This window comes from Phocoena sinus, chromosome 9, assembly GCF_008692025.1.
Source record: "Phocoena sinus isolate mPhoSin1 chromosome 9, mPhoSin1.pri, whole genome shotgun sequence".
Lineage (NCBI taxonomy): Eukaryota > Metazoa > Chordata > Mammalia > Artiodactyla > Phocoenidae > Phocoena > Phocoena sinus.
In genome coordinates this window covers 73,835,739-73,852,234 of record NC_045771.1, presented here as the reverse complement: position 1 = coordinate 73,852,234, position 16,496 = coordinate 73,835,739, and the positions used below count along the sequence as shown (strand labels likewise).

The 16,496-nt window shown below is 35.8% G+C and overlaps 1 protein-coding gene across 1 annotated transcript in view; it reads right to left on the bottom strand.

Moving 5' to 3' along the window:
• The window catches only part of ABCB5 (ATP binding cassette subfamily B member 5), a 109,059-nt gene that overhangs the window by 24,205 nt on the left and 68,358 nt on the right, over positions 1-16,496 (bottom strand). The window contains 3 exon segments of the mRNA XM_032643026.1: positions 587-687; positions 3,686-3,889; positions 13,384-13,467. Of these exon segments, the coding sequence (XP_032498917.1) occupies positions 587-687; positions 3,686-3,889; positions 13,384-13,467 (389 nt within the window).

The following is a 16,496-nucleotide window of genomic DNA, read 5'->3' as shown; positions in this document are numbered from 1 at the left end:
AGGATAGTTACTGAAAGAGTTAAAGAGATTTGGTTTAAAAATATTTTCTATCCTAATGTTGCACTAATAGAATAGTGGGAATTAAATGGCGGTACCAACCACAAGCATGAGTGTAAAAGAGTACAAAGCTTTCTTTCTGATAAAGTAATACAAAGAGTATCACTAAGTAAATGTGGTAAGGAGGACTAGTTTAAAATTAAAAGAATTGATCACATTTGTTGTGCATATATTCATTTTAAAATGTGAACTCTTTATAGAGATTCAATATAAAGGGCTAAGCAATATTATTTTCTTTCTTAAATATGTTATTTCCTCAATCATGTTTCATGGAAATAAGAAAAATATGCACTTTGTTATAGTTCATGGCATTGTGGGAGGACCTAAAACATATATTCTAAACGTGCTTGCTCTCAACTCCTCTTTCTAGTTTCCTCTTGGTGGAGTCATATAAGGAATTACGCTATGCCATTACTAGGAAAGATTCCAGAGCAAATGAGTTGGCAGGCAAACCACTGTAGTCACCCAGGAGTGCTGCCTTTATAGGAACAAACTATAGTTAACACAGTCAGTATGAATCTACAATCACCTGTGCTGAGTCTGAAGCGTCTCCTCATACATTTGCCCGAAGGCTTTTTCTCTTGTTAATGACACTGTAGTGCGTATATTCTCCACAGTTTCGGTTGCTATATTATAAAACAAGATAATAAAATAGAGAAATAAAATTAGTAATGGCTAAACTTCTGGTTGTGAGTTACAGTCACAACGGGGACATATTAAGTACATTAAGTCAATAAGTTTTTCGGATGAGTTTTCTTAGCTTCTTTTTTTTCCTTCCTCAAAATAAGACAGGAAAATAATATATTAGGATAATAAGCTCAAGGAAAATTCCTTTTGAAAAGATTTAGTCCACTGGTCTAAATTTAGCCCTCTTTAAGTCTTCATTGAGTTTCTATTTAAACTAGTTCCATAAGCAGAGGGATCAAACATTAGTGAGCATTATGTCCGTATGTAATTATGCAAAGGAGCTGTCCTATGAATTATGAGCTCATTTAAGAAGAAGACAGAAGAGAGAATCAAGTAAATAATTATTTTATTCTAGCACAGAAATGCAAATAGCAACCAAAGTTCTCAGGAACACTGCTGTAAAGTAACATGGAGTGTGGCTTTTGAATTCTGTATAAGATATTGTATAGCTGTTTTTCATTTTGATGTCTGTGAACTTAAAAAGATATTTAGGTCAAATGTAATGCTTCTTCATAGTTATTTAGTTTTCAAAAAGAAGGGGGATTAAAAATGGAGGAGACTTTTGGCTCAGAATAACTTCTTGGACATGAGAACACATGTTGACTTGAAAGAGAAACTTTCTGCTTCCACATTCTCTTTCCAGGCTGGCAGAGTGGACTGTGGGACAGATGAAGACCTAGGTGGATACCCAAGGTTGTTTGAAGGAGAACTTGGGTTATGGGAGAAAACTGGATATGTAGACCATGGTCAGGACACCTGGATTCTGCTCTAAATTCTCATAATTTCAAAATGAACTCAAAGAAATCTCCATCTGTAACATTTTGTAGTGCATGAGGAAAATCGAAGAGAATGCTGAAATCTTGAGGAAAACAAAAAGAAATGATGAAAAAGTCTTGTGATCATTTTTCACAATAAAGAAAGGACTGAAAACAGAACCTTAGAAAATAGTCCTTTTTAAAAAACTAATATGGTCATTTTATTTATTTTTTACTAATATGGTCATTTAAAACCTGAAAAATAAAACATTTGATGATTTTTCCAAATCTACACATGCAACCAAAGAAGGACCAATAGGTTTTTTTTTTTTTTTTTTTTTTTTTTTTTTTTTTTTTTTTTTTTTATGCGTTACGCGGGCCTCTCACTGTTGTGGCCTCTCCCGTCGCGGAGGACAGGCTCCGGACGCGCAGGCTCAGCGGCCATGGCTCACGGGCCCAGCCGCTCCGCGGCACGCGGGATCCTCCCAGACCGGGGCACGAACCCGCGTCCCCTGCATCGGCAGGCGGACTCTCAACCACTGCGCCACCAGGGAAGCCCGACCAATAGGTTTTATTGGTCCCTATTCTAAGTTTTGGTGTTTGGTAAAGTGACTGATTGAAAAGCTAGTGGGAAAGGACACATTGCTTATTTGATTGCAGTTATTGATTGTATACTCTGAGGTTACTTTAATAATACAAAAAGGAAAAAAATCAAACAGCACATAAGCAACTAAAGCTCATGACATAAAAATTAAGATGAATAAAATATAATTAATTACGGCCAGATTAACGTGGAAATTGTGATAATTTGCTCACATGGAGGGCTGAACAAATTTTCTGTGTTTCTGAAGCAAATATATGCTATGTAGTTCAGACTGTACTGCTCAAGCAGACATTCCAAGGGTCTTTATCTAGTGCAGGAAAGGTGGAAAAGTCCAAGGGTCATGAAAACCAGATTTCTATGAGTCCTGTGCTTGGTTGGATCCTTATTCATGAATATTCATGCTATTTATAATATGATACAATCACTGTGATACAGACCATAATGATATTAAAATCATCTTTATATTCAGGCCTTTCACCAATGTGATATAGATCTTTGAAACGATATCAAGAGAGGAGCTGGGGCTGGGTGACCAAGAGAAGACTTGGCATTTACATGATGCAGCTTCATAGCGTCACGAGAAGCAGGTTTTGGACCTCAATCAAGATGAAAGCCAAGAAGAGAAGGATAGAAGGCCACCAAAAAAATAAAAAAAAAGAACTTCCTACCATCTAAGGGGTAGGCAGCAGCCTGGGAAAGTAATGCACTGCCTGCCACTGGAGAAAAGGGTGGATAAAAGATGGATATACGCTCAACAGGGATGTTGTACAAGAGATTTCTACTTTGGGTGAGTGGCTGGATCAAATGACATCTCTTTCAACTTTTAGATATTATGGTACTACATTACTAATGTTTCTCTAAATCGCTACTACAATGATTATTTTTATGAATATGATTGATCCTGAGAAACTTATATATGTCAAAAAATTTTCCAAGTAAATACATTGTTCATTTTGATCATTTTAAAAATGGTCCTTGCCTCTAAAGCTTTGTTTTAGGCACTACCAATAGCAGTACCTTGCCTTGAATTTAGTAACTATTATATTTCCTCTTTATTTTGAAAAATAAAATACCCAGAATTATTCAAGACATCCAATTATTCAATAATCAGAGAATGTGGAATCACAATGTTAACAAATTCCCCCACGATTTGGTAACAGTAATAATGGCTGACATTACTGAGTGCTTACTGTTTTCCAGATACTATTGCATATACTAATAAGACTAAGTGTTTTCTGTAATAGTCATAAAGATCTGTAAGGGGATACTATTTTATTTCCACTTTACAGAGGAAGAAACTGAAGTCCAGAAGGGTTGATGTAACTTGCTCAGATCACACATTTGTTAGTGGTAGAATCTGGATTCTAATTCAGCCAGTTTGATTCCAGAGCCTATGCTCTAAATTATGCACCCTATTGCTATGACATTATCTACACCCCATCTTAAACTGATCTGTATGAATTTCAATACATATACATCACTTTACAGATTCCTAAGAAAGGAAGTTATGTATTGTAAGGATAGGAGCTCTTACTGATTTTCTCTTAAAAGGTTATGATGGGAATAACAGTCTTTATTTTACCTTTCCAGCATGCTTAAGTTCTTGCTTATCCTTGTTGGCAAATCCAGTCATTGCTGCCATTTCAATCATTCCTGTCAGAGCAAGTACTGGAGCAATACTCAGAATCAAGAGTGTCATTTCCCATCCATATATGAAGGAAATGATAACTGAAAGTCCCATGTTTGTTGCATTTTGTGTTAAGACACCAACCCTTGAACCTGTTGCCTATAATCAGACATATTTTGGAAAAAAGTCAGTTCATTTTAAATTTACAAGAATTGCTATTATAGATTCTTGCAAAATAAGATAAGCTTTCTTTTTTAGGATTTATACATAGATTTTTATTTTGAATTTATACTTAGAGATTAAATAATATAGTTTAAAAATGTCCACTACTAAGGAGTCATTATGTTTTATTTGTCTATATTATGTCTCATATTGTCCTTTGATATGTTCCTATTATTTTTGAATATGTTCTTACTTTCTGGCACAAAAAGATTTTCCAGGCCCTACACCTGAAATCTGTCATTTCTCCAAGAAGTCCCAGTTCCTGTTAGTGGAGAATGTTATTTAGGACTTACTATATGAAGAAAAAAATTTTTTTAATTAAAAAAAAATCAATATATGGTGCTAGTTGTGCTCATTATCAGTGGAATGTTAGTAGATAGAACTGGGGAGTGTGTGTGTGTGTGTGCGTGCGCGCACATAGATGCATGCACATATTGAAATCTATATTTATTTCTCTATTTACATTTCTTGAAATCCATGAGTTCATACCAATACCTCCAGTTCCAATCCAAAAACACAAGGTTATTTCCAGCTTTCTCCCTTCTAATATTTGTTATCCCCTTCTTCAACAGTGAGAAGCCTGGCTCCCATTTTCTTTACCAGAGTTCCTTGATCAATCTCTCTGCTATCATGCAGATCGTGACCAATCTGCTATCATGACCCCTGTCTCTCCCCTGCATGCATACCCTCCTCACTCTTCTCTGGCTTGGCTTTCCCACATGAGGCTGCTGCCTCACATGGATGCCCAACTTACCATATGTGGGCTCCAAAACCAACCCTGCCCCTTCCCCTTACACTGAAAAAGAGACGGTACTTTTTAGCCACTACACTGTAGTAGTGCTGAATGGAATGATTGAGGATATTCATTGAAGTATATACTTTGGATATGATATCTTGCATTCCCTTTTCTGCACTTTATAACTTGGTTTCACTCAGCAAAGGTCTAAAGAGGCAATATCAAGACAGAAAAGGAGTTGGAAACATTATGGTATGAGGTAACTTAAAAGAAATTTGGAAAAAAATCTTAAATTAAGTAGAAATATCTTCATAACTGCTTTACGAGAACTGCATGTCTTATGAATTAACTTTCAGTGGGACACATGTTAAGTAATAAACTGAAATGTTCAATTCCTTTATGCTGTGATGAAAAAATGAAACACCTATTTACCTAGGAACACAGCTATAATCAACCAAGATATCAGTTCACATTTTCAAACGTATGTTTTGTTCTGATCATGAAAACATGGCCATTGGAAAAGGTCTAAATAATGTTAAAAATTACATCCTTCCAGACATAAATACATACACACATTCAGATTAGGATTATTGTGTGTATTCAGCTTTGTATCCTGCTTTTATCCCTTTACATTATACAGCAAGCTTTTTCCTGGGTCACTAAATAGTCTTCAAAAAATATCTAGTAGATTGCTTCCAATTTTTCACTATTAAAAGCAAAGATGTAATGAACATCTTTGTGCAAAATATTTGTGCTCATCTTTTATTTCCTAATGTTAAATTCCTAGCCTGGAGTTATATGTTAAAGGGTATATACTCTTACATTCTTCATAGACATTGTCAAATTGCTTCTCTAAAAGGTGATATCAATATTCACTGAAGTATCCCCCAAATTAGTATCATTATTAAAATAACAATAGAAAGCCCTCTTTCTCCACAGGGCTCTGACTTATTCCTAAAAAACTTTTGTGGTTTTAGTTTCAAGACCGTATCTGATAATGATCCACTATTTTCCCATTTTTTCACTGAACTATCAAAGAAAACTCCAAAAAAGTAAAAACAAATAACAATAACAAACACCAAACAAACCACTAAATACTGAAAACTCAGACAGGTAACCCATTTTACATGCTTTAGGGTGTTATACACTAACTCTGAGCTATGAGGCTGAAATAAAAATGTCATTTGGTACTAATGCTTGCTTACACTCTGCCTCTTGAGAGTTTAAGGATGATGCAGAGATAAATGATGCTGTATATTATGGACTGAATGGTTCTACACCCCCCACCCAAATTCATATGTTGAGGTCCTGACTCCCAGTTCCTCAGAATGTGACTGTATTTGGAGATAAGGTCTTTTTTTTTTTTTTTTTTTTTTTTTTTTTGCAGTACATGGGCCTCTCACTGTTGTGGCCTCTCCCGTTGCGGAGCACAGGCTCCGGACGCGCAGGCCCAGCGGCCATGGCTCACGGGCCCAGCCGCTCCACGGCATGTGGGATCTTCCCGGACCGGGGCATGAACCCGTGTCCCCTGCATCGGCAGGCGGACTCTCAACCACTGCGCCACCAGGGAAGCCCGGAGATAAGGTCTTTAAAGAAGTAATTAGATTAAAATGAGGTTTTGAGGGTGAGCCCTACTCCAATATGACTGGTGTCCTTATAAGAAAAGGAAATTTGGTTGCAGACATGCTTGCATAGAGAAAGACCATGTGAGTACACAACACGAAGAAAACTATAAGTCAAGGTGAGAGGACTCAGAATGAAACCAACCATGCCAACACCTTGATCTTGGACTTCTAAGCTCTAGAACCATGAGGAAATAAATTCCTGTTGTTTAAGCCACTCAGTCTGTGGTACTTCGTTATGGCAGCCCTTACAAACTAATATACTGTACTTGCTCCTCTCCTCCCACCCTCACCATGAGTTTCAAAGTTATATAGGTCAGATAGCTGGATGAAGAGGCTGTGGAACTTAACTACTTGTACTGTTGAAGGTCCCACCCCACATCAGATTAACTATGGAATGCTCCTACAGCCACGTAAACATATATATTTTTTGCTGTAAAATAGAAGTATTTTTAAAAATTACAATCAAGTTTTGTTAAGAATAAGATAGTCACTGTTCTTTTAATGTAAAATTTATCTAAATATTACTAAGAAATTACTTGCCATCAATTACTTGATAGCTATGTTTTTAGGCCTTTATACATTCATTAATTTCCACTTTGTACTTTCTTATTTTGAGGTCAGTGACTTTTCCTTTTTCAGATCTCAGTTTTTGGCACGATATCTATATTAACAAAAGTGGAAAACATATCCAGGGAACAGTTATCCTTTTCTGTTTGGTTATTTCCTATTAGGCGGCCATAATATAGTTCCTTTTTTCACCACCTTCCTCTGTTTTTATCCTATTTACTTTAAGATTACAGCTCTTTACAGGAAATCAAAAGAAAATGAATTAAAAAGGTGAAAGACAGGAAAAGTAAAGACAGAAAGCATGCTGAGGATTGTAGTTTTTGAGTATAAAATTATGCGGCGTGTTGGAAAAAGAGGTAGAGGGAATTATCAGAGGCACATCAGATGAACATTTGAGAGTCACTTAAAATTAGTCTAAGGAGTATGCAAACCAACCTCATGTCTCAAAACATCCAAGTGTAAACTTGCCAAATTTTTAATGGAACGGTCTTGTATTTGAGCTTTTTGTTTGGGACATAAGAACTTTCTATAAAGTGACTTGCACTTGCATAACCTTGCTTATTCAATAAGCTTGATTTATTCACTCTTGTACTAATCTGCTTCTTGAAAGTAAGATCATATACCTTTCTAAATGGCATTTTAGTTTAAGCTACCAGAAACTGAAATATTCAGTCAACGCAGCCATGGACAGGCCACAAACCCTGCCTTTTGGTGATGGTAGTAGGATGAGAAGGATCTGAATATATCTTTCCTGTTCCAGGAAGAATTAACAGAAAACAACAGACATCTGGCCTTGAAAAATACTACAAGAACTAAAAGAAAATTTAAAATTGCCTTAAAGAACTAGAGGAATAGTGTAGCTCTGGAAAGAATTTAGAACTGGAATCAGAGGAAATTTAATTAAACTTCTTTAGATTCTTTATCAACGTGCATGAAGATAGAATTTTCCCTTGGAAATCAAGAGCAGAAAGTCATAATTAAATAGTTCTACAGATAACAATTATTTATGGAGTATCTACTATGTCCAAATACTATGCTAAATGTGGGTAATACAACTTTGATAAGAAAGTTCCAGAGGAATGGCTGCCATAAGAAAATAAATGGAAAGCTACTCAGTAAGCAATTGTAGAAATAAAATTCTATATAGCAGGATTTCTGCTTCTGGCTAACATGAAGAGAGGGAATGGATTTGTCCTCCCATCTGAAACAAATAAAAAATAGACAAAATATATGAACCAATAGTTTTCAAGATACTAGACCTAAGGCAACCAAGGGTGAAATGGGAAACAAACGAGGTGAGCCCTATGTTTGCCACAGTTTACCCCTAAAAGAGCTTCCAGGCTTCAGGATAGGAAGGGTAAACTGAGATAGAGCCTAACAGACTCTGTAAGTGGAGTAGACAAAGCTGAGTCTGGAGAGGCCAAGGAAGCTAGAGTTTGCAGCACAGAACACTGAAGAAGAGAGAGGTATACAAAAAGAGAAATCTGGATATCTGCAGAGGGTCCTCCTTGAGTATTCAACTGAACAATGCATGTGTGAGGGTTAGTCATACGAAGACCATCTGCTTGGTCATACCAGTCTGACTGAATAACCTCATGATTCACTGGTCATTGGGTAAAGTATATTGAAGGGTCTTGCCTCAGTTGTTGGCTCCAGTCCTGCTTAATAAATCTTAAAATCAAGACCCCCCCGCAAGATCAAACTGTTCCCAAGTAACTTAACTGCATCCCAGAACAAAATAAGAATATTTCTAGAAATACAAAAATATTTAGCACCCCGAAATGTTAAATTCACATGTGTGGCATCTACTCAAAAATTACTAGGTATGAAAAAAGCACCAAAAATGACCCATAATGAGCATAAAAATCAATCAGTTGAAACTCACCCAGACAGACAATGACATTTAAAGTTATTATCATTGTATAACATACATTCAAAGAGTTAAGACATAATGAAAATAAATGAAAACGACCCACACAAAAATTCTACAAATTCAAATGTCAGTATTCATAAAAAAAGTTTTATTGTAACACAGCCATGCCTCTTTGTTTACCTATTGACTATAGCTGTCTTAGGACTATAATGATGGAGTTGAGGGGTTGCTAGAGAAACCATATGTGCCGCTCTCCTTGCTTTGTACTGCTGCTCAGTGTGATGATATTGTATATAATTTGGCAGCATGTTGAGTGCCCTGTGTGTTGCTGTACTGTGATATTTCATTCTAGTTTTTAAAATTACCATTGTATGCCCATCATCTAAAGACAAGAAAGGAAGAGAAAAGTGGACTTTGGATGTCCTGCTTTTAAGGAAGGCACAATGGACTGTGGATCACTTTGTGTTCTAATTAGATGTCACAGTGCTGTGTTTATTATGCCATGAGACTATACAGTCTTAAAAATATACAAAACAGGTCGACATTAGCAGACTAAGCATGCATCACAAAATTCCTAATTCACAGGAAAGTAACATTTATAAAAATTAGAAATGGGAAACAAATGGAATGGAAATAACACAAAATGGAATAACACAGCAGAATTTCTTCATAAAACTAAAAAGTGAAAACAAGGCTGAATCTAAAGTAAGTTTCTGAGTGGCTCATTTATTAGCTAAGCAAAGAAAGTCACTCACATATCGTGAGTTAATTAAATCATGTTTGATTGCAACAGTGGAAGAAATGTGTTCAGAGAGCATAAACTAATATCAGATGATTAGCGTTTTGATGAGAACTGCTCAAAAAGTTGAGAAAAACGACAGCAATATCAATCGTCAACTGAAAACCAAGGTAGGTCATTTTGAGTAGTTTTCCCTGGCTCTTGATGGGTTGACATATGTTACTGATACTGCTCAACTGTTGGTTTTTTTGAGGAGTCGATACTGAGTTTGAAGTGACTTTAAAATTAGCTGCTATGAATAGTCTGTGTGGAACAACTGAAAGTGAGAATATTTTCAAAGAAGTTGAGAGATAAACTAGATGAATATAACCTGAAGTGTAATCTGCTAAGATGTATTATAACTGATGGTGGCAAAAATATCTGTAGAGCAGAAAAAACAAAAAGGTTTAGTTGGACAAATTTACAAAGTTTGTGAAAATGTAAGGTGTTTAAGGCCTATTGTTATTCACTGTATTATTCATTATTCATGGTTTTGGATATTAGCTTTTGCTGTAGACTTGATAATGTCTCAATTAATTCAACCTAAAATTGTAATGCAAAACAGCAATTATATGCCAACCTTATACTGTGGTAAAGTGATTTCAATGACTACTCACATTGTTTGAATTATAAGTAATGTTAAGCTGTTTTATACACTTTCCATGTCAAAAAGTTAAACTAAAAAGTGAGGTCACCATTGTCCATGTAATGATACCCTAGCTCTACCTAATCATTTCACTGGGCTCTAGGAATTAATAAAGGAAATTTTTATTTCTTGGGGCAATGTAACTGTAGTTCTGATGAGAATTCTTGGAACTAACATTGTGTGTGTCGGTATATCAAGTGTACACTGTGGCATCAATCACACACTTTCATGTGGACAAAAGTGAGGTAAGACTTCTGGTTGATGAAAAGGGGTTGCTAAAATATACAGAAATAATACTTTGTAACTTTGTGAAATTCAGTCTCCCAAAGAATTTTAAATGGCTTTATACCTTTAATGAAACTACATACTACACAGAAAATAGTCTGTTGACAGATGTACTGGCAGTAAGCCATTACCTTGGGCTGAAATAATACCAGTTAAATTGGTTGTACTCAATCAACTATTTCAAGAATCATTTTGTCCTATAACCTTATTTCACTAACATGTTTTTCTCATGACTCTCAAAGTATCAGAACATCTAAAAATAGCCAGGAGTTTATATTTTTGGTGATTAGTAAGGGCTTCAGAATAAAATTTACTGTTATTAAAGGGCTAGTTTATAAACATTCACCCTAATACATTTGATAAAATAACATGTAACTGAAATTACATGATGAAGAAACTGAGATGGAAATATCTTAAGTTGATATGATAGGATATATGACCCCAAATTATTGTTTACTGATTCATCTCTAGTGTGGTGTGTCTTTGTGATAAAAGAAATAGTGGACAAATAGGATTAGTAAATAATCTTCCTTCGATAGAAAGAGAATCCATTCAAGTTAGACATGAATCTACCTATATATGGCAAAGCAAGGGTTTATGTGAATTATATGCCAGTAGACACAGTCTTATTCTTGGAATCCTTCTTTGGTTGCTATGCTTTCCAAATTCTTCAACTTTAAATGTGCCATCAGTATTCCACCCATCTAGTGTTTAGCTACTACTTCTTATTTAATGAAAATGATTTGACTTGCCCAGAAGTTATCATGAGACCAACATTTACTAACAGAAACAGGAAATTTTCAAATGATTCAAATAGTATTAGTCAAAGGCTTATAAGGAATCACACTGACAAATATTCCCATTAATTTTTCTTGATGAGAGACAACATTATGTATTAGAAAAGACTAATGGGTATTCGGAGGGTAATGTTCGTCGTTAGTACTAATTTGTTCTTTTCATTTAAGTAAATACTAAAAGAGATGTCTCACGTATCAAGTATAGCTTACAGTAAGAATACTATTTCACTGGATTCTTAAAAGATCTGAATGATGATAGGTAGTAAGAGAAAAACATGCACACAGCAAAGGAAAAAAACCCAAGTTTTGTAGAATGGGGATTCAAAGGGAATTATAGGGATTGATACTTCTGCCAAAAGTAGTGAACCATTGAATTTCTGAACACAGATGTTGTTATTTATCTCATTCTATTGTGCTATGGAAGATTAATGCTATGCTCATTAGTTAACTATTAAGTGAAATTTTATCCATCATTTTCTTCCCACTTATACAAGTAAAATCCAGCTCCTCAGCCTTACTTTAAAATTTAAATACTATCTAGTGAAATTTAGAGTCTTGTTTTCAAAATTATCAAAAAAAATTTCAGGAAGAGATGAAGATGATGCCCCCTTTCCTCTTGAGCTCTTTCTACATCATAAAATTAGTTTTCCAAACCAATACAGAAGCATGTGAATATTCATAATTGTAACCAACTTGTTTTATTCTCTAGTAATATAAATCTATCCTTATATGTATATATTGAACAAAGAAGTCTTGCAAAAGTTACAAAAATTAGAATAGTGGCCATGTCCTGTGGAAATAGCTTCCAAAAGAAAATACAGTTTTGAAGAGCTGTTTCAGTTGACAATTTGTTGCTCTGGTAGCAATGCTGTAATCAACATTTCAGTATTTCTAACCAACAAAAAAATACTTTTAAGATTTTTCTGTCATTCAGAGGTGCATCATTGACTTTCCTTTTCTCCCACATGAATGATAAGGAAAAAGGAAAGTCTATAATTCTTGTAGAGTTCTTATTTTAACAGAGATCAAAAACTTTACCTCACTTAAAAGTGGGAAATCTTGTTTTGCATTCCTTTTCTCAATTATAGTTGAAATCCTGCTTGTAATATACAGGTTAATTTTATTAAAATAATTGGAAGAAAACTAATGAATTACTCTTCATCTCTTCCACACTACTCTACTCCCCATAAATATTTAAGTGTCACTTTGACGTACATTATGCTGGTCATTCTGTCATTGATTTTGAATATGGTTCATAAACATGAATTTTATTTATACGTATTGTGACCAGTCATGATCACACATATCTCTTTAACTTGATCTGTATAACAACTAGCACAGAATCATTTCCAGATGCATATGAATTTAACATGTTACATATTATGCTAAATAAGATTTTATTTTCTGGGGGGAAGGAAAAACTAAACTTCATTCTTTTATTAAAACTTCTAAGTTACGTGTGTGTGTTTTCATTTTGTTACTTTTGCTTATCTTACTATTTAATTCTGAGCTCTTTTCTCTAACTCACTCTTGGTATCTTCTTTAGTCCTCTGGTTATCCTATTACATGTCCTAAATCTCCTTTATTTTTGGTTAAAAATGTCCAGAACTGAAAGGCTTCTTTATATCTTTCACTGAGAGCTTCCTGTTAGCCCTGAGACATATCTGGTCTCCTTAATGATGTGGGTCATCTCAGCATAGCTCACATATATGCACAAACACATGTGTGTACATGCATGCATGCATACCATATACATACACCATTTAAAAATAAAAGCAGGGACTTTCCTGGTGGCACAGTGGTTAAGAATCTGCCGGCCAATTCAGGGGACATGGGTTCAAACCCTGATCCGGGAAGATCCCACATGCTGTGGAGCAACTAAGCCCCTGAGCCATGACTACTGAGCCTGAGCTCTGGAGCTCGCACCCCACAGCTACTGAAGGCCGCGAGCCTAAAGCCCATGCTCCGCAATAAGAGAAGGCACCGAAATTAGAAGCCCACGCACCCCAATGAAGAGTAGCCCCCGCTCTCCACAACCAGAGAAAGCCCGCGCACAGCAACGAAGACCCAACGCAGCCAAAAATAAATAAATTAATTAATTAAAAATAAAAGCAATATACGTACTCCTTGAAGTTGTGCTGTATCTATGGCTAATATTGTTGTCAAGGCTCCTGTGCTGTTTTCCTTACCATCAAACCAGGAGATATCCTAGAGAAAAAAGGGAATTAACATATGGTCATCAAAAAGATCCTTTTCTGACTTGCGATTTTGCTACATTAACTTAGAAGCCATTTGCCTGCCTCCTTACTCACAGGCACTTAATTCTTGTAAAAACTATGGATCAAATAACTTTTGTTTCTTACTTCACAAAGATCTATATTTAGATACAAACTGAAGAACTTAAGCCCAACAGCTTGGACTCATTACCATGCTGCAATATTGTATAATAATCAATGTTTAAAATGGTCATTTCGAACCACAAAATAATTTGTAATTTTACTCCACAAGTAATTCGTGGAGAGCAGATTTTACCTAAAAAGTAAAGTAATGCACAACACAGTTTAGAAATATTTCCAAACCTTTCTGTCTAAACATATAAATGATAAAAAATAAGTCTGTCTCCTTCTCTTCAGGACCCAGATAGGTGAGATTTTCCCTGACACTTCATATTCCCCCTTAGATCTTATAAGTACTGGGCCTTGTGGGAAGCTAAAGATGCAGAAAGGCTGCTGTAAAAACCCTGCAGCCACAAAGCATGCAATTTGAAGGAGACAGGTCAAAAATACAAGCAATAAAAGCCTAATGTTATAACCAATTTCATTTTCAACAGCAAATAGAGATAGCACTTCTTAGCACCTCTCAACTTGAGGAATGCTGATTTCCTTTTATTAGTTATTGACTGTTTCCTCCCATGCACTCAAACTAGTTATATCTCTTGTGGATTAAACTACATGCAGACTGTCTCCAAAAAAATGACTGATTTTTAGTGAGTGAAGAGCAAAAGGACTGTTGGCTTACTACAACCCAGCCAGGGCCCTGATGCCCAGGTTACACATTTTTGCCAACTAAGGAAACAAAAGCAAGAGAGATAGAAGGCTGTGCATTAGTCATGCTGTTGTGTGAGAAGGAAGCCCCCGTGGAGGAATACGGCAGCGGCCAGGGGAATTACAACCCTGGCATGACATCACTACTCTTTAAATCCCTGGATTGGAAAGATGTCCCAAAGAGTTTAGGGTCCTAGACACCCGAAGGGCATCTTATAGAGATCATGATATGCACTACACAGTAGCCACTTTGAGAATACAACCCGAGTCAAGAGCCTAACATACCATGAACACACATCAGCAATGACAGTAACTACAGCACTCTTGATCTAGAAGACATTACCTGTTTTTTATTGTATACTAAAATATATATATATATATATATTTTTTTTTTTTTTTTTTTTTTTGCGGTACGCGGGCCTCTCGCTGTTGTGGCCTCTCCCGTTGGAGAGCACAGGCTCCGGACGCGCAGGCCCAGCGGCCATGGCTCACGGGCCCAGCCGCTCCGCGGCACGTGGGATCCTCCCGGACCAGGGCTCGAACCCGCATCCCCTGCATCGGCAGGCGGACTCTCAACCACTGCGCCACCAGGGAAGCCCCAATATATATATATATTTTACATTGCATAATTCTTTCTATATTTCAACATGACATGGAATACACAAAGAATTTCTAGATACAATATAAAGTAAAAATGTAGAAAAAGAATTTATCACTTACTATTACATTCCTGATTCTATAGTATAGTAATTGCTATAATACGCAAGGCAAAGGATACATATATGACTAGTCTTAGTCTTTCTCTGATGTTCAGTCAGCAAGATATCCAAAACTGCTTTTCAACAAGTCAGCAATTATGCACTCTAGAGATTGTTTTCCACCATAGGCATTATATGCTAAAACACTTAGCAGAGTTTCTGGAGCACAGCTGGTATTGAGTAAAAATTAGCTTGCTTCTTCTCTTCCTGATGGTAAAATGATTATAAGCTAGGCTAGCAGGTTTTCTGATACTAGTAAATCCATTTTTTTCCTGCCAATAATTCTATTAGAAATAAAAAATTACAGTAGCACTATCATAAGTGCGTGGTATGTCTTTTCTCATTTAATCATCACAACTCTATGAGATGGATACTATGACTATCCATATTTTATATATGAGGAAACAGAGGTACTGAGAGATTAAGTAACTTGCCCAAGGCCACATAGCTGGAAAGAACTGAGGCCAGGATTTAAACCTAGGCAACCAGATACCAGAGTTTTTAATCAACTATCCTGTTCTGCCTCCCATCTAACTGAAACGTTACAGCTGAGTTTCCTGACATGTTTTTCCTGCTTCAGGATTTGTTACCTCAAATCCTTTTGGAAGTAGCTTTTTGAGATTCCTTAGTGATCTCCACTAATGCCATCATCTTATGATTTAGTGACCCTCCACAGAAGCCCTAGCCAATCCAATTTAGAGAGAAATAGGCAAAAAAAAACTTCATATCTTTTAAAAAACCTAATAGATTTATAGGTCAATATTTATCATTAAGAAATATAAATTTAGCTTTAAACACAATAAGCAATGGATTATTTATAACCATTGAAGTCAGCAACAATTAGAACATTCTTTTCAACTGGAGGGATCTCAAGTCATCAAATAAAATAGAGATTTTATACCTACAAAAAGACCACACCTGATTCCATAAATACCTCTATTTCAACTGAGGTTTCAAAATGGTTATAAAAGCACTGCAAGTTTCAGCATGATTTCTAAGACTTAAAATATCTTATCTTAGGGAAAAAAAAAACCAAACAGGTAATAGGAGTTAGGGCGAAACTGTACATTATGAACTTCCCTTACTACAGAGAAAAGTGAAATTCGTTAAGACATTTATTGAGAAAAGGCCAAATACATTACTCTTTTCTTTCAATTTAAGAAAGCAAATAAGCAAAAAGAGTGTTAAAGAATGAAGAGGGAAAACAAATGGTAAGCTGAAAGGGGCTCAGGTGAATTTATGGGAGAATTTAATAACATCTGCTGAATAGCACAGAGTTTCTGTCTGTTTGTCTTTCTATGTGTTTTGAAGAAGAGTTTATGGTTTACAGATTGCTGTATTCTTATGGGCAGAAGCTACTTAATCCAAGAAAGTTACTGTCCTACTGTTCACGTGGCTAATGCTAGGCAAAGGAGTAAGATCCAGTATCAGCCAT